The sequence below is a fragment of the Rhamphochromis sp. 'chilingali' genome (genome assembly GCF_963969265.1).
Source record: "Rhamphochromis sp. 'chilingali' genome assembly, chromosome: 4".
Taxonomy (NCBI): domain Eukaryota; kingdom Metazoa; phylum Chordata; class Actinopteri; order Cichliformes; family Cichlidae; genus Rhamphochromis; species Rhamphochromis sp. 'chilingali'.
The window spans coordinates 25642412-25661101 of record NC_137948.1 but is presented as its reverse complement, the minus strand read 5'-3'; the positions used below and the strand labels follow the sequence as shown (position 1 = coordinate 25661101).

Genomic DNA, 18690 nt, shown 5'->3' with positions numbered 1-18690 from the left:
GAAGTCATGGCGTCGCAGTAAAGGATGGAAAATACCACAGGGGGAACTTTTTTTTTTTAATGAAATTGATATAATTTTTTTAACCCCAATGTCTTAATAAAACTTAACAAGATTTCACTGTTTGGATTTACAGCGTGTAAAAGGTGTAGGGTTGTATTTAATTAGTAAAACCCAGAATTCAGAATTTGAAAAAAAGTTGTAATTTTATTTGAAAACTTTTTTTTTAGCTTTCTTTTAACAACCAGTAAGCTTTGCACTTACTGAAAATGTAACACAGGTTTTATTTATAAAGTTACACAAGCGCTGCGTGTTTGGGTCTGTGGTTGCTATGGCAACAAGGCACTGGACTAAGAGGAGCGTACTGACAGGAGGTCAGAAATTTCAGTGCTCCACATGCAAAAAACAAACCAAACCAAACAAAAAACCCCGTCAAAATCAGCGGGAACTATATTTGATCTGCTGCATTTTAGCTTCTAAATAAAATGCATGATCATGGCCGTAAATTGGTCAAGCTGACCCTTTGGTAATAACGTGCTTTCACACTGGGCTTCTGTAGTTATACATGGGTGTAACAACAACTCTAAAATCTCAAGCACATATTTAAAAACAAACTCCACAAACAAACATGGTTTCAGTAATTTTGTTTAGTTAGGTAATGATGTTAACCTACGGTCTGCTCTCCATTTTGTTAGTTATTATATAATTTAATTTGTATTATGTGTTTTCATGTGTCCAAACATTATGGAAAAAAATTTTCTCAATACTTTTGGAGGTTAAAAAAATGCAACTTCAGATTTTTTATTTTGTGTCTTTCCAGCACTCTAGTAAGCCATGATAATGGAGGTGTTACATGTATAATGCACCGATGATCAGGCTCTGACTTTCTCTGCACTATACATCCTAAATTAAAAACAAAGATGTATGATATTAAAAAAACAAGCTTGTCTGATTTCCAGATTGTAGATATTAAAAATGTACAAGTCACCCATCTTACAAAATAATTATTTCGACTTTAACTTTATATATTTTTTAAAACATCAAATCAGCAAAACTTTGCCTATTCACCTAAATTTAGTAAACCAAACTGTTTTAAGAAACATTGTAAAAGTATTAAATCAAGCTTTTGTTTCTATTTACGTCAGTGACAAAACACATATATCAACCACCAAGCAACCAAGATTTATTATTTTTAACCTTTCCCTACATTTTGTGCAGGTTTTTATTCTTTCTTTTTTTTTTTTTTTTTACCAGCAAAGAAAAAAATGTCCCACAGTAACAGGCATTAAGCCTGTTTGACCACATGGTGGTGCTTAATATCCACTTTTGGGAAACCCAAAATCAAAGATAGAGTTAAATGTCAGAAATCATGCTTCACTGTTGTTTCATCGGTTTAAATAACCTCACTTTTGGTGTCAAGTCTCAGTTAAGTTTCACAAAGCTTTCTTTTGCTCTGTCTCCACAGGTAATTAATCCGAAGACAGAGAAACATACAGTAAAGATCTTAGAGCAGAACAGTCAGTGCACACAAATCAAAATAAACTAACAACTTTGACTGAGAAACGGTCCTGCCCTGGTGTACTGGAAAAATATTATGTCATCTTTCGACTGATAGAGATGAGTTTCTTCTATAGTTGTCAGGTGGGTTTTCATGGACTATGATGCCTGCAGACAACACTGTAATCAATAGTGAGAATAGGGAGCAGGTGGATGAGTTTAAATACCTAGAACAGAGAACAGAGAACAGAGTGGTGGCAAGTGAAAGGAAAGGTTTACAGCATGGTAGTGAGACCTTCTATGATATGTGGTTTGGAGATGGTGGGACTAAGAAAACGACAGGTAACCAACGTACAGGTGGGAGAGCTAAAGATGCTGAGATTTTCTTGAGAGCGACCAGATAGAAACTGAGTACATCAGAGGGACAACTCGGGTTGAGCAGTTTGGAGACGAGGATAAATGGGCAAGGCTGAGATGATTCGGATATATGAAGAAGATGGATAGTGTATATGTTGGACAGAGTACTGTTGAATATGCAAAGATTCATGGATGTAACGGAGGACATGCAGAGGGTAGGTGTGACAGAAGAGGATACTAGTGATAAGGAGAATTAGAGGTGGACCCCCTAAATGGAACAGCTGAGAATAAGGAGAAGAAGTTGTTCACAGTTAGAACTGGTTTGTAATGAGATTTTTACCAAAAGAATGCGTTGTAATCACAGAATTATGGATTTGATATGCACGTTTAAACAGTATACAGTATGCATGTTATTATGCATGCAGTATGCATGCTACAGACAATTACGTATATATCAACATAGACGATATCAAAACACCGCAAAAACCTCAATGCAGGGCAACTAAAGAGTTTAAAAACACTCCTGTCCATGAGTACCGTTTCAATTATTATTATTTTATTATTATTATTATTATTATTATTATTATTATTATTATTATTATTATTATTATTATTTTTACTATTTAATTTGTAAAAATGTGTATACACACACACACACACACACACACACACACACGTAGGAAAATATTTAGTATACACATCCAGAAATGCATACACTATTATATATTGTACATATATTTATTAGTTTCAGGTTGGCCATTCTTGTATTTTGCTCGTTTGTGTTGTTGTGTTTGCACATCTCTGTTGCTTGTGGGGCTCGCACACAAGAATTTCACTCGCATGTGCTGTGCCAGTGTGCCTGCACATGTGATGTGACAATAAAAGTGATTTGATTTGATTTGAATTACGCTCCACACGTTTGCGGATAGTTTTGTAGGGGCGTGGTTATTTATCTGACGTCACTCTCTTTGTTGCCCAGTGTAATCAGTCCATTGGCTGAATTTGTGTAATGGGGGTTCCCAGCCCCGGATTGCAGGGGTACAACAATAAATCGAAGCTATCGCTTTAAATCTTCAATCTCTGGTAGAGCAGAGATCATAAACTGTCAGTGAGAGCAGCGTGGGAAATCGCACAGTATCTCATTTGGGATTTTCTGTAATTCAGAACCCTTTACAGTCGGTTGCTCATAATTATTTATTACACACCATTCTGTCTACATAGATAGGTCTTTCACAAGGTAAGTTAGCATTCCTCTAAGCTAATGGTTACAGCATCAGCTAGCCTAATGTTAGCTGCATTGTGTAGTTACACCGCAACTATTCCAATCGATTACAGCCAGTAATAATTCAGAGTTGGCGACTAAAATGTGTCATTATTGTGCAAATATTCCACATTAGCTGTGTGGTTAGACGTTTTAACTCTGAATCAAGTTAGTTAAATCGTCTTCCTTTGTTGTCTCTGAGAGCTAGCATTAGCTCTTAACTTGTTTCATTGATAATAGCTGGACACTCAGGCGTTGGCTAATAGAAGTGTGAGGGAGCTTTATCTTACTTGGGCTTTGTAACAAATTTTAAAAGAGTGAGTGAATAGTATCAGTAGTGGAACCTCTCTGTTGGTTAACTACAATGGCAAATGCCTTAGCCATTGCTAACGCCGGGCTTAACATCAGGTCGGCTTGATTTACCCGAGCTCTGCCTTCAAACAGCCTGCTAGTTGTATGTATGTGTGGATGTTGTCTGTTTTCCAGGGTTGCGTGTAAATGAAATATGCCCGCTGTCTGAACAAGTGGTCCCTGTCGAAAGAAAAAACGACGACGCCACAAGTCAGCTAACGCTAGTGTTAGCCAGTTAGCAGTGTCGCAGGCTCTGAGTTTCGATTCAGTTTGCTGGGCTCGTGTTAGCAGTTTACGGTGACAGCAAAGAGGCCGGTAGTGGCATTCATATTCATTCAGTCCACTATATAACGTGTGTCAGCTGAACGACGTTTCAGTGCTCATTAATCTTCTAGAACTGGCGCACATACGGTGCTGTTTTTGGATCCGTCTGTTAACGTGATAAACGTGAATGATGACAAAATGTGGTTAGACGAAAAGGCCCTTTATAGCAGGCCACTCATCTACATATGGTTACGCAGATATAACACATGAACGTGATGTATAGTTGCAACTCAATTTAGCGGTAGTTTCGCTGGCTTTCTCCACTCGTTAACCAGAGCACCTGCACTACTAGCTTCCCTTTTTAATCATCAGCTGGTTTCCCTCTTTGTCTCATTGGATAGACGTGATGGCGCAGTTGAATGTCGGCTAGTGTATTAGCCAGCCAGCTAAACAGTCAACTGTCTTGCTTTTGGTATGGAGTTAATGTTGGTTTGATGAAACGTGGGCCTAGACGACGAAAACGAAGCGCTTTTCTAGCAAAGAGGAGACCTTTCTGTACTTCCTGTACTTGCTGCTCAGATACATCCATGTTTACCTCAGGCACTGCAACTGCGTGTGCTCAACATGGACTTCCTTAAAATGGCCTGACCGCAAACAATGCACGATGCGCTTTAACTGATTCTGAACTTCATTTTCTGTGTCCGTCACTCGGTTGCCACTCTATTATGACTGCCTAGCTTAAGCCAGTGCTGTAAAATGCAGATGTAATCCTAGTGGAGGAATTTTGAGTGTTGCTAAAAATATATGGCCGTTTTTGTTTTTTTGTTTTTGTTTTTTTTTTTTAGTTATGCACGGTGTTGTTTAATAGTATTGAGTTATCTTAAGTATTATGTGGTAGGCTTTCCACGATGTTTTTCCACAAACTAAATATTTTCACTTTTTCTAATGTGGTTTAGGGTATGTGTAATCACCAACTGAATGTTTAAATGCATGCTCTTCACGGTATAATAACTAAATCCTGGTCGTTTTTTGTTTTGTTTTTGTTTGTTGTTGTTTTTTTTTTCATTTCAGCACTTAATATTGTTTACCAAAGAAATGGTGATGGAGAAGCCAAGTCCCCTGCTTGTAGGGCGGGAGTTTGTGAGGCAGTATTACACACTCTTAAACAAAGCACCAGATTTTCTGCACAGGTAATTGCAAAATGTTTACATGACAGTCTATTTGATGGGAAATTTGTGCATGGGTAATGATGCTTTTTAACTTGCGATTAGGTTTTACGGGAGGAATTCTTCCTACGTTCATGGAGGACTCGACCCAAGTGGAAAGTTGGCAGAAGCAGTGTATGGGCAAGCGGTAGGTACTGTAGCCCCAGTTCATTAATGGGGTAATACTTAATTTTAGTGAAATGTCATTTTAATGGAATTTAAACGTTTTAAATAAGTCGCTGTCTGCAAAGAATATATGTACGGGGAAGTAAAAAAAATGGTATTATTAAACTACCAGAGGTAAAAATACCATCTTGCATCCTGAGCTGATGTATACTTATAAAATTAAAACACACTGGGTAAATTCTGCTGATTTTTAACCTGCCAAATTAGTAATTAAAAGTTTGAGAGTCTAGAAATAAGATTCCTATTTTCCTAGTTCCTTCATTTTCTCTTTTTTTTTTTTTTTTTTTTTTTTTTCTTTTTCTCCCCTCCCTGCATATTTTAGGAAATCCACAAGAAGGTCATGTCGCTGCAGTTTAGTGAATGCCACACAAAGATCAGGCACGTGGATGCTCATGCCACACTGAGCGATGGAGTGGTGGTACAAGTCCTCGGAGAACTGTCGAACAATGGTCAACCCATGAGGAAGTTCATGCAAACGTTTGTGCTTGCTCCAGAGGTGAGTGCTTCTACCTCTTGGTGCTCCCACTTGTCTCAAAGTGGCCTCACAATAAAGGGAATAAGTAAATAGTGTTAGGATCTTGGAAAGAAAGCGACTAGAAGTTTTGTGATGACATTTCACCTCTCATCCAAGAGGCATCTTCAGTTCTGAATAATTGATGAATATCTTTATGAAACTCGCTACTTATGAAAAGTACAGTTGCTTTCTTTCCAAGATCCTTAAACCACCATGACCTGGATGACTGAAAACCTACAAAGACTAATAAATTCTTATCAGGGCTACACAAGACCAGCCTAATTGAAAAGATATACATGAAGTACTGTAACATGTGCCGTTTGTGTATAAATATTAAACAGTTTTTCTTTTCTTCTTTTTTTTCATGTTCTCAGGGTTCAGTGGCGAACAAGTTCTACGTCCACAATGACATCTTCTGTTATGAGGATGAGGTTTTTGGAGACTCCGAAGCTGAGCTTGATGAGGGTGAGATTTTCATGAGTGACTTTTCTTTTTCTTAAAACTAGTGAGTTTAAGTAGATGTTCATATTTTAAAGTGCTCTTGTTTTTTTTGTTTGTTTTTTTTAACTATTTTGCTTCTGCAGAATCGGAGGAGGAGGTTGAAGAGGAGCCAGAGGAGAGGCCGACTTCCCCTGAACCACTTCAGGAAAGCCCAAACAGCAGCACCTATTATGAACCTCACCCCGTCAGGTACGCAGAACTTGATTAGAACTCGGTGCAATCAAATGTAAGATGAAAGTCTCTCAAATATGATCCGTCTGCAGAGGTGACACATTTGTTTCATGTTTCCTTATTTGTGGTCTGCAGCAACGGAGTTGAAGAGCCCATGGAAGAACCAGCTCCAGAGCCAGAGCCGGAACCCGAACCAGAGCCCAAGGTAGAGGAGACGAAGCCCGAGGTCGAGGAGAAGGTTCTTGAAGAGATGGAGGAGAAGGCACCCTCACCAGTCCCTGTGGAGTCTCCACCAAACACCCTGGAGCCTCCCAAGGTGAGGAGAAATTACTTCTTAGTGGTTTCCATCTCATATTACAAGGGGCAATACAAGTTCATTGAATCTAAAGTGATGCATTTAACATTTTAGAGAATAACAACTTTACTGTGATCCAGTTTTAAAGCCAGAAGGAAAAACAATGCATTTTGTAATGTTAAGATGCACAGAGCAGGACGATACAGAATCCACATGGCACTAATGCGCTCTAATCAAAGTTACAAACATTGATATGACAGTGTGGCTGTTGAGCATTATCAGTGTAGCCCTAATGATGCGTTACTGTACTCCTAACAGCCTTTCTCCTGGGCCTTGGTGACCAGTAAAAACCTGCCTCCTTCTGGCACAGTCACCTCTTCTGGAATCTCACCCCATGTTGTTAAGGCTCCAAGCTCACAGGTAAATAACTACCATGAGTTTATTAACTTAAAAACCAAGAGAGCTTGTTGTAAATTAAACCTTAATAATGAGATACTGTAGGTGCCCCTCTGATAGGTGTAGGCCCTTCTTAGAAGTCTCTTGCAGTGCTCATTTCAAACGTGCATCACATTGAATGTTTGTGATGAAGAAGAGCAATAACTTTGGTACACATGTGTGAATGACCTCTGCTCATTGAAAAGGACACTAACACGTGTTTGGACTTTTCCGATTTCATGCGGCAAACAAAATAAAAATTTTCATTTGGAACCAGGCATATTCAGCATATGCAGTCTCCTCAAGGAAAATATGGAGGAAATTCAGCAATTCTTTAAAACCTGAAGCAACCGCTTGAATGCTAACAACCAATATGTTGAACAACCAGTAAAAAGGAAAAGTTTTGTCAGGAAAAGATCAGAATGACATACAGCCCCAGCACAAAAGGACAGATTTCTGTCTGATCCTAGATAAAGCTGAGATGATATTAATTTCTCATTTGCCTTGTTTAGCCCAGAGCCGATGCAAAGCCGGAGACACAGACGGCACCTCTTCGCCCCAGAGACCAGCGCACTCGCGACAGACCACCCTTCACTCCACGGGGTCCCAGATCTGGTAATGCTAACACCGACCTCCTCAGATTGAAGATTCCTCTGTTTTGGTTTTTTGTTTAAATCTGGTTTATTTATACTATCTGTACGTCTGTGTTGCTTTTTAGATGGCGTTGCTTCTTCAGACTCTCAAACAGGAAAACAGCACTTGAGTTTTGTGAACAAAGGTAAATATTACTGTTTAAAGCACTTGTTTTATTTCTTACTGAGAACATTTTTCAGTTGTTGATCCGATGTGTGATTCTACATTTTCATTGCCTGTTGTTCTGATTTGCAGGTAGCAGGGGCGATTCAGAGTCTGGTGACATGGATAGCAGGCGAATTGTTCGGTACCCTGACAGCCACCAGCTTTTTGTTGGCAATCTTCCACATGACATTGACGAAAACGAGCTCAAAGAGTTTTTTATGAGTATGCTTTTAAATATATATATATAATTATTTTTTTAATATATTTATTTTCTTCCACATTAAAAAAAAAATATTCAAAATTGATGAATTTTTTATTTTATTTATTTTTTTAATTTATCCCCTGATCTTTCAGCATATGGAACTGTGGTGGAACTGCGAATCAACACCAAGGGCGTTGGTGGGAAGTTGCCTAACTTTGGATTTGTTGTCTTTGATGATTCGGAGCCTGTGCAGAGAATCCTGGGGGCCAAGGTAGAAGGGGCATGTATCAACATTTCATTACCCACTTTGTTTCATTTGGTGGTGGATTTTGGTGACACGCATTGCTACATATTTCATTTGATGCTAGGGTTCACCTACGTGCTCAGATTGAATACATACTGATTGAAACATAAGTCATTGTTTTCTGTGATATATTTGTTTGCATCCCTTGTCCTGTCAGTCACATATTGAGATTTTAAATATGCAAAGAGGAAAGCAAGATGACGAAGTCAAATTGCTATCGTGTCTCCACCCAGAGAAAGGAAAAAACTTCAAGGGTCTTTTCCTTGAGTGTGTCTAGACTGGTTTCAGACTTTCTGTTCTCTTCCTGATGGCTCTGTGAAAAATCTTGTTCTGACTGCTTGCACTAGTGCATCTGCAAATTAGCCACTGACAGACAAAACACAACTCTGCTGTCAAACTGGCCCAACTTTCATGCCAAGCATCATCATGGGTCTTTATCAGTGTCCAATCCTGAATCTGTGACATCCAGCCTAGCACATGTTTGTTTTGTTTTCTCTGTGAATCCATGATGAGACGATAAGCAGATGTGTTACTGCAATTCCCTGAAGTCTCTGCACTACCTTATGCCTGCCCACTAAAAATTGGGGGACTACAGTAACAAAATGTCTGCACACCACCAAACCCAGTCAAAAGGTTTTGCCTCTTCTTTAACAAAATTGGAGTTCAAGTTAAAGAGTGGCCATTTTGACACAGTGGAGAAGATCCAGCACACAGACGCATAAGTGCAGGTGTAAAGAATCATATTTTCAGGGAGTGAACAAAAATGGCAGCTCTGCCTCAACCAGTCCTGCAGACATGCTCAAGAGTCCTTTTTATGGGGTGGGGAAAGATTTTGCTGTTTGAGGCTGGGGTTATCAGTGATGCCCACGAGACAAGAAAAATCCAGGAAATTGCATTTGATATCGAAATTGATGCCATTACACAGTAGCAGGTAATAGTGGGGTTTTATTGGTCAGTGAGGTGGTAAGGATAAACCTTAAAAACATGCTTTTCAAGTTGGCAGCAATGTCAATCTCACCAGTGTCCTTTCACTCTGGGTCGCTGCCACCTGAATGAAACAGACCTGGAGAGTAATGCTTAAATAGTCTGGGAGAGGAGCAAAGTGAAACTGACCGTGCCCTTCTTAATTTTCCCTGCAGCCCATCATGTTTCGAGGCGAGGTGCGTCTGAACGTGGAGGAGAAGAAGACGAGAGCAGTGCGTGAACGAGAGACCCGTGGGGGAGACGAACGTCGGGACATGAGGCGCAACGATCGGGGTGCCGGAGGTTCACGAGGCGTCGTGGGAAGCGGGATGATGCGTGATGGAAGGGGACCGCCGCCTCGTGGTAGCATGGCCCCCAAACCCGGCATGGGCTCTGGAAGGGGCTCCAGTGGCCAGGGAGAGGGCCGCTTCACGACCCCTCGTCGCTGAAAAGAGCGCCCCTCCTCCCTTCAAGTGTGGAAGTAGTATCGTGTTCTTCATCTTCAACCGTTCTCGTTAACGAAAAGAAATCTTCATGTATAAAAGTATATATTTGTTTTTGTTTGGTTTTTTATTTTATTTTTTTTGTTCCCTCTATGCTTTGGAATGTGACACAGCCTGTCAACCATTTGTTTGTGAAATAGACAAAACAAAATAAGCAAACAAAAAAATGTCGCTTATTAGTTGTGAGCTGAGCATCCTTTTCAGGTTTCTCAAGAATTCGCAGACTTTAATTTGTAAATTTGCGAGAAGAAGAAGGAAAAAAAGGCAAACCAACCAGGAGTAATCTGCCACATTAGGAGGGACTGATGAGACTTAACCACAATAATACAGCCCATCAAAAGAGATTATATATGCCTTGACTTAACTGGGGCGCTGCTTCAAGAATTCCCCTCTATTGCACATTTTATATGGTATGGTTTTCTGCCCGTCACAGGTCGAGAAGAGTGAGATGCAAAGTTCTGTGCAGTTCCTGGGGGGAAAGCTTGCCTTTTACTTTTTCTTTTTTGAGAGACCACTGCTTCAAAATTGCATAATGCTCTCATCAATATGCACTAATGGGTACTTTTGTCATGTTACGTTGACATCCATGCTCGGGACGCAGCTGGAGAGACCTGTTTTGTCTCAAAGCGATACGACTTAACCGGGGCAGGCCTCACTCGCAGCCTGTCGGCTGTGACCAATGTACTTTTCACATTTTTGACCCAAAACAACCTTTCGATTACTGCTGGATGGACAAGATAAACAAATCTACATGACACTTTTCTCTCATTTATGAATCAAAAAAAATCCTCTAATCCTGGACTTACACCCGATGAGTGAGGAAACAAAGGATAAATGAGAAACAAAGCTGAACAATAGAAGAGTAATAATGATGGCGGCTTGCTCTTGTTCTGTTTTCTTTCTTTGGTTTTTTTTTTTGTTTGTTTTTTTTCCCCTCTTGATCCCCTCTTGAGTGTTTAGTTTTTTTTTCTTCTTTTTTTTTTTTTTTAAGTCCTGCCAGCTAGACTGCGAAACTGGGATGGTCAACACCTCTCTCCCTCTTCCCTCCCTTCCTGTCTTAAGTGCGGAGTAATTGAATAAATGTACAGCAAAAATCATAGTTTACTGTATGTTTCGCTTTTCTGTGTATATCCATTTCTCTCTCGACTTGATAAAAGCATGATGGTGCCTTCTCTTTCACCTTTTCCAGTCTTACTAAAGCTAAAAGTGGTTTGGGGCTGCTACACAGCTGCTCTTTTCTTTCTTTTTTTTGAACTGGTATCTGCTGAGAGCAGATTTTGGGGGGGGAAAAAAAATACTTGCAGTATTCATAAGATTTGTTTTTCAGGTGCATATTTCATTTTCCATACTGTTTTATTACTACAGATAATCTGCTGTGAGTTTTGTACATTTGTTGTAATTGTATGTCGTGGGTTTTGTAGAGACAATAGGGGCCTCATGCTCTGTTTTGTTAAAACAGCAAAGAGGTGCAGCCCCACATCTTAAGAACTTCACCCTCCAAAAAAAAAACAAGGTACATTAAAAATGGTGGCAGTGAATTCTTGGTCTTTTGGTTTAACAGGTCATAGCTCCGCACGACCACGATTTCATTGAACTGACGCTTCGGCGATGTCTCAGAATAAAATTCAGACACTGGCCGTAGTTTTGATTGACTCATGGCAGCAATCGGGTTGACCCCTGGACTCACAAGTTGTCAGACTGTTGTTTTTTTTTTTTTTTCCTCAGCAACAATTTTTGTAAAGATCTGTATGCGTGGGGCTCGTCGGTCCCCTCCAGCCTACAGACAAGCAAATAACTGCACTCACTTTTCTAGCGTTAAAACATTTGTATTTTCATATGCTGATTATTCACTGTGCATATTTTGAGTTATCTGAATGCCATACATGTCAGCTCCTCCTTGTCCATTAGCATTTTTCTTTCTTTCTTTTTTTTTGTTACCACTCTAAGGGAGGGAAGACCTTTTGGTTTCGGCTGGAAAGGAAAACGTGTTTTTCTTTTCTTTTTTTTCTTTTGTTATCTTGCACTGAAACGGGAAGTAAAATGATGATGTAGCATTTTTCTTGACAAATATACTAATGAGGTCTTCCTTGTCTGGTGGTTTTGCACTATTTCCAACATTTCTGGGACAATCTCGTCAGTCTCAACACAACAACCTCTCCAAATTTCTCATCTGGCTGCAAAAAAGAAATTGCTCTTCGTAATTAGTGTGAAATCTCTCCTTCTCACTCGCAGTTGAAACAAGACGTGGTAAATAAGTATGGTATCGTCAAGGTAGATTTTCACAGTCATGCTTGGTAATTTTGTGGTATGTTTTCAGATGTGGAAATGGCTTTTAAACTTTAAACTTGGTAACAGCTTTTGACCTAACATTGCAGAAAAATGACAGCTCTTTGGTCCTCGAGTGCCTCAGCCCACCCACCCCCTCCCCACCAAATGTCTATTTGTCAGGTAATTGCTTAACGCGGGCACTTGACTGCAATCATACTTTTTACAGCAACGGTCAATGAAGAGAGTGGTGAAGAAGAGCCATCATGCTTTCAAACCGATCTCGTGCTTTCTCCATGTCAGTGGTGGTAAAACGTTCGAAGGTAGAAATTTATAGATGGGTAATTCTTTTCTCGCTGAGGTCTTTAACGACTCATCCCTCTCGAAACTTTAAAGGATCCTCGAAAGGAAAAAGGAAGAAAAAGTGTTAATTTATTTTTCTGTGATTTAAAAGTGCAGTTAATGGATCCTCATTGTAAATCATTCCAACCCTTTTTTTTTTTTTTAATGGAAATAGAAGTATCTTCTTGGCTTTAGCAAGTGTGGTAAACATTTGGCTGCCATCTTCATTTTACTGTGTTTACCCTTGTTGCTATTACAAAACTGTTGTAGGTGGAGACTTTTTTTTCCCCCTTTTTTTTTTTAACGTTTAGGTCCTTATTTTATTTTTCTTTCTTCCTTTCCATTTTGAATGTGTTGGAATTAACATACAATAAACTACTGATAACATCACCGCTCATACCGTTTGTCATGTTTACAGGAGACTCCCCTCGTTGGCCGTGTAAAGTTTAAGCCTCCAAACACAAACTATATTAAACATAGGGTTGTGGAGGAAAAGAGAGACTCCCTGTAAAGTTTCTTGCAAAATTGCTTCTCAAAATAGCCTTAAAAGGTGTCAGAAAGTCTTAAGCTCGCTCATACAAACTCATTTTTCTCTCTTCCAGTTTTTTCCTGTTAGTTTCTGTAAGTGGTTGATGGCTGTCAGCTAACATTTTTAGTATCTGTAACACTGGAGCGATAGATGGAATTGTTAACTCCACCCATGCATCAGTTTCCTGCTGCTTAATCCTAATACTAAAACTGATTAGTTCTATTATTAGGATTGCTAAATTATATTACAGTCCCTGGCTACGTTATTCTTGGTGCTGATATTTACTCGGCCAGTCGCAAGGCAGCAACTGAGTGCATTTTGGCATGTAGACACGACCTGCTGAAGCCCAAACCGAGCATCAGAATGAGGAAGAAAGGTGACTTTGAACGTGGCTTGGTTGTTGGTGCCGGACGGTTTGGTTTGAGTATTACAGAAACAGTTAATCTACAACTTTCCCACACAACCACCTCCAGGGTTTACAGACAATGGGCCAATAAAGAGAAAAATATCCAGTGAGCAGCAGTTCTCTGGGTGAAAATACTTTGTTGATACCAGACGTCAGAGTAGAAGGGTCAGACTACTTTGAGCTGATAGGAACAACAGTGAGTCAAATAACCACTCATTAAAACAAAGGTGTGCAAAAGGCATCTGTGAACACATGTCGAACCTTGAGGCAGACGGGCTACAGCAGCAGAAGACCAGACCAAGTGCCAGTCCTGTTACCTAAGAACAGGAACTAAAATTGGACAACAGAAGGTGTTAAAAAAATATTGCCTGACGTGACGGGTTTCAATTTGTACCCTGATATTTAGGTGGTAGGTTCAGGGTTTGGCGTTAACAACATAAAGTATGGATCCATCCTGCCTTGTATCAATGGTCCACGCTGCTGCTGGTGGTGTAAGAGTGTTCAGGTTCTTTTTTGGCACACTTTGAGCCCCTTACTACCAACTGAGCATTGTTTAAATGCCACAGCCTACCCGAGTCCATCTTTTTAAGACCACATCGTACCCATCTTCTGATGCCATGAAAATCTCAGATCATCTCTGCAACAGTTGTTTGATGCCATCACGCCAACATGGACCAGAATTTCTGAGGAATGTTTTAAGCACCTTGGGCCTATTTGACGGGCAGTGCTTTGAGCAGCTGAAATACAAAAGTAACTATGAAATGAAATAATGTGTATATATAATCTAGAGGAATATATACAAAACAAGAGAAAGGCAAGAGTCTGTTTGTGAGTGGCCTGAGTGATGAGACCGTGGCTCAGATTGGTAAGGTGTGGTGGCCCATCGGAAGAAGCTGTTAGTGACCCTGGACGCTCACCAGAGGGTAGTGGGTCAAACTGGTGGTGTGCAGGGTGCAAGGGGTCACCTGTAATGACCCTGGTTTTCCTGAGACAGGAGCCAGTGATTTCTTGGGAATTGTTAATTACATTGTGCACAGCCTTCCTGTTGTCAGAGGTGGACCATGCGTACCAAACATCCAGGCAGTAGGAGAGCAGTACAAGGCTCCTTTATTTTTTTCAAGGAATTTAATTTTTAAGGATTAAGGTATGCTCCAATTGTTTTCAGTTGGTGAAAGATCTGGACTGCTGCCAGGCCTCTTCGCCACCCAGACTCCTCTACTGGTATAGAATAGAATAGTAAGTAAGTAAAATGTATTTATATAGGACTTTTCACCGATAAAAATCACAAAGTGCTTCACAATAAAACCAGAAAGATACATAAAATAATAATATGAAACAATTAAAAAAATGAATTAAAAGCTTGTTTGTATAGAAATGTCTTCGGTTACTTTAAAAAATAAAATAACAACCGGTTATTGTCATTGTACAATGAAACTTGTGGACAACACCATGCTGTTATATTAGATGCTGCAGTATGAGGTTTAGTATCATCTTACTGAAATACTCAAGGCATTCCCTGACAGACAGGTCATCTGGATAGGAGGTTATGTTGAAATCCTGTATATACGTTTCAGCATTGATGGTGCTGCTAATCTCATGGGACCTAAAGCACCTCAATACAGTCAGAGATGTATGATTTTCAACCGAGTCTGGAGAATGTGGCATCCATGTTTTTGTTTTTTGTTTTTTTTTGTTTTTTTTACCTCAGTTAATGTCTGGAAGTGTTCCTGAGCCCATGCAATGATTCCCTATTTTGATCCCGACTGACTGATTTTCAGCCGTGTCCCTTGTGTACAGAGATTTCTCCAGATTCTTAAAATCTTTTTATGATATTGTGTACTCTAGACGATGAGATATTCCAGGTCTTTGCAGTTTTACATTAAGGAACATCATTCTGTGATTGTTCCACAATTTAAAGATCCATATTTAAAATGTATAAGTTCATTTTTTGGTAGATTAGTAAACCTCTGAAGATGCAGGTGTTGTCGTTCCCATAGCTGACAGAAAATGTGTCCAGGCTTCTCTGTGTGAAGCTTTTAAAAGACACTAGAGGACCACATGTTGCTTTTGCTTTGTCATTTGTGTCATGGCTCTGATGTGCAATGATGAAACTCCACTGCTTTTATATTATTGTACTGGATTGCTTCACTAATTTCAACATAAGTTTATTAAAGACACTGAATTACTGGGTGCATTTGAATCGGTTTGTGGTGCCTGTGCTGTGTGGAAGCAGCTGTGCGCAGGGCTTTAGAAACAAGATTTATGCAAATCAAGATTCACACATAATAAAGGGCACGATCAGTAACAATGAACCCGGCCATCAGAGCAGATGGTAGATGGGGGTTAAGGGCACTGAAGACACAGTTACAGAAACAGTTTTCATTGCTGTAGGAAAATTAAAAGGTAATTCTTTATTTAAACAGCCAAACATGTGCTGTTGTGTTTGTTGGGAAATGATATTTGGTGGCGTGAAGGTTTACTTGTTCTCTTCTGGCTGAATGCTGTCTCTCCGGCTCTTCATTGTGAGCCGGAAGCAGCTAGACATCCATGTGTAGATGTTTACAGCTAATTGAATGAACATTGTCATGCTTATCTCAGCGTTCCTGTAGATCTTTCCCCCTCTTTATTCTCATCCAGATCACACACCACTCAGCAGACCTGGATCTATATAATGTTCCATGAAATACAATTCTTTCTTTGGGCCCATAGTCCCCTGGCAGGTTAATCCAGCCCTGGCGTTACACGCAGGTTAGAATCAAGTAGATCTGGTTTCTGGTTTCACTTTATTTTTCTTTGATTTGTGCTTGCTCTGAGTGTGTTTCTGTAAACTTTACTGTTTACCTGCTGTTTTCTGTAAGTACCTACACATATAAACTTAGTCACTCTGCTTAAGGATTATTTAGGTGTGTATTTGACAGTTATACCATACCTATTAGTTATATTTCAAAATTAAAAGCAAAAAAAAAAAGTCAATAAAATGCATTAGACTGTACAGGTTCAAGTGCCCAACAGTCCTTTCCTGAATGCCTTTCCTGAGGTTTGCACTGTGTCCTATTTATGTGTGACAATTTGATTTCCCTCGGATTGAGCTAGACATATGACAGCAATTATAAGCTGAAATAGTAAAATTCTCCAAAGTAGGTAACAAAGTTATGAATCAGTCATAAAGTGCACACACCAAAACTGTTTTCACTTTGTTAAATCCCTGCACGCTGACTAGGAAGTTTGGGTTGTTTGTATGCGCTGATCCAACCCTGAATTACACTATTAGAATGACCACCTACACAATGAAAAAGGTTCCTGTGTGCTTATGTCTGTCTGCAGGCTAACAATCAATTAAAGGTACAGTAAGTGATGTTTGTGAGGTAACAGAATATTGTATTCATAATTAAAAATTGATTTATGGATTCTTGTAAACTAATTAAGAATTAATACATAAAAAATGCATAAGAGGTTGCCAGTTTTTGTATATATATATTTTTGTATATTATAAGGTTTTAAGAATGGACAGCTTTCACCTCGTGCTTGTATAGTTATTGCAACATCGTGTATATGAAATGTGTTTATGTTTTTTTATTTGTTTTATTATGTGTACTGGTTGTGTTGACTCTATAAAAACCAAATGCCTTCATATTATGGCATACTATGGTCCCTCATAATAACTGTCTACAACAAAAACATAAATAGCCTATTTGACATTAATAGATGTATGATCAATCCTCACACAATGTTTTGGAGAGCAGGGAGAGTGGGTTTTTAAAAAAAAAAAGAAAAAGAAAAAAAGATTTTACAACATTTGTTTTTTAAAATATCATATCCTGTCCAGTCATAATCATTCAAGTATAATAAACTGAAAGTGGAAATGTTACTGACACTGAAACAGTTGGTATTTATTACACCTACTTCTGTGTAATTAAAAAAAATCCTCCTAACTGCCATTTATACAGGGAGTGCAGAATTATTAGGCAAATGAGTATTTTGTCCACATCATCCTCTTCATGCATGTTGTCTTACTCCAAGCTGTATAGGCTCGAAAGCCTACTACCAATTAAGCATATTAGGTGATGTGCATCTCTGTAATGAGAAGGGGTGTGGTCTAATGACATCAACACCCTATATCAGGTGTGCATAATTATTAGGCAACGTCCTTTCCTTTGGCAAAATGGGTCAAAAGAAGGACTTGACAGGCTCAGAAAAGTCAAAAATAGTGAGATATCTTGCAGAGGGATGCAGCAGTCTCAAAATTGCAAAGCTTCTGAAGCGTGATCATCGAACAATCAAGCGTTTCATTCAAAATAGTCAACAGGGTCGCAAGAAGCGTGTGGAAAAACCAAGGCGCAAAATAACTGCCCATGAACTGAGAAAAGTCAAGCGTGCAGCTGCCAAGATGCCACTTGCCACCAGTTTGGCCATATTTCAGAGCTGCAACATCACTGGAGTGCCCAAAAGCACAAGGTGTGCAATACTCAGAGACATGGCCAAGGTAAGAAAGGCTGAAAGACGACCACCACTGAACAAGACACACAAGCTGAAACGTCAAGACTGGGCCAAGAAATATCTCAAGACTGGTTTTTCTAAGGTTTTATGGACTGATGAAATGAGAGTGAGTCTTGATGGGCCAGATGGATGGGCCCGTGGCTGGATTGGTAAAGGGCAGAGAGCTCCACTCCGACTCAGACGCCAGCAAGGTGGAGGTGGAGTACTGGTTTGGGCTGGTATCATTAAAGATGAGCTTGTGGGGCCTTTTCGGGTTGAGGATAGAGTCAAGCTCAACTCCCAGTCCTACTGCCAGTTTCTGGAAGACACCTTCTTCAAGTACAGGAAGAAGTCTGCATCCTTCAAGAAAAACATGATTTTCATGCAGGACAATGCTCCATCACACGCGTCCAAGTACTCCACAGCGTGGCTGGCAAGAAAGGGTATAAAAGAAGAAAAACTAATGACATGGCCACCTTGTTCACCTGATCTGAACCCCATTGAGAACCTATGGTCCATCATCAAATGTGAGATTTACAAGGAGGGAAAACAGTGCACCTCTCTGAACAGTGTCTGGGAGGCTGTGGTTGCTGCTGCACGCAATGTTGATGGTGAACAGATCAAAACACTGACAGAATCCATGGATGGCAGGCTTTTGAGGGTCCTTGCAAAGAAAGGTGGCTATATTGGTCGCTGATTTGTTTTTGTTTTGTTTTTGAATGTCAGAAATGTATATTTGTGAATGTGGAGATGTTATATTGGTTTCACTGGTGAAAATAAATAATTGAAATGGGTATATATTTGTTTTTTGTTAAGTTGCCTAATAATTATGCACAGTAATAGTCACCTGCACACATAGATATCCCCC

At 39.6% G+C, this 18690-nt stretch overlaps 1 protein-coding gene across 3 annotated transcripts; it reads left to right on the top strand.

The window, feature by feature from the left end:
* Positions 1-2920: 2920 nt before the first annotated feature.
* Positions 2921-12238, top strand: g3bp2a (G3BP stress granule assembly factor 2a). Of its 3 annotated transcripts, XM_080880276.1 has the most exons (13): positions 2921-3088; positions 4799-4917; positions 4999-5080; positions 5441-5614; positions 6007-6097; positions 6217-6322; positions 6440-6620; positions 6918-7019; positions 7547-7649; positions 7753-7812; positions 7923-8054; positions 8187-8305; positions 9478-12238. In XM_080880276.1, the coding sequence occupies exons 2-13, from the start codon at positions 4823-4825 to the stop codon at positions 9748-9750; spliced, it is 1518 nt and encodes a 505-aa protein (XP_080736402.1). In that variant the 5' UTR covers positions 2921-3088; positions 4799-4822; the 3' UTR covers positions 9751-12238. The 3 variants fall into 3 exon arrangements, with proteins under 3 accessions (XP_080736402.1, XP_080736404.1, XP_080736403.1); XM_080880278.1 differs by lacking the exon at positions 6918-7019; XM_080880277.1 differs by lacking the exon at positions 6918-7019 and having other exon boundaries at positions 8187-8314.
* The last annotated feature ends 6452 nt before the right edge of the window (positions 12239-18690 follow it).

Bases quoted from the DNA above. Each gene is read 5' to 3' on its own strand.
- g3bp2a (XM_080880276.1), top strand. From the start codon at position 4,823: ATGGTGATGGAGAAGCCAAGTCCCCTGCTTGTAGGGCGGGAGTTTGTG. The intron at 5,081-5,440 runs GTAGGTACTGTA...TGCATATTTTAG, and splicing joins AAGCAGTGTATGGGCAAGCG to GAAATCCACAAGAAGGTCAT. The intron at 6,621-6,917 runs GTGAGGAGAAAT...TACTCCTAACAG, and splicing joins ACACCCTGGAGCCTCCCAAG to CCTTTCTCCTGGGCCTTGGT.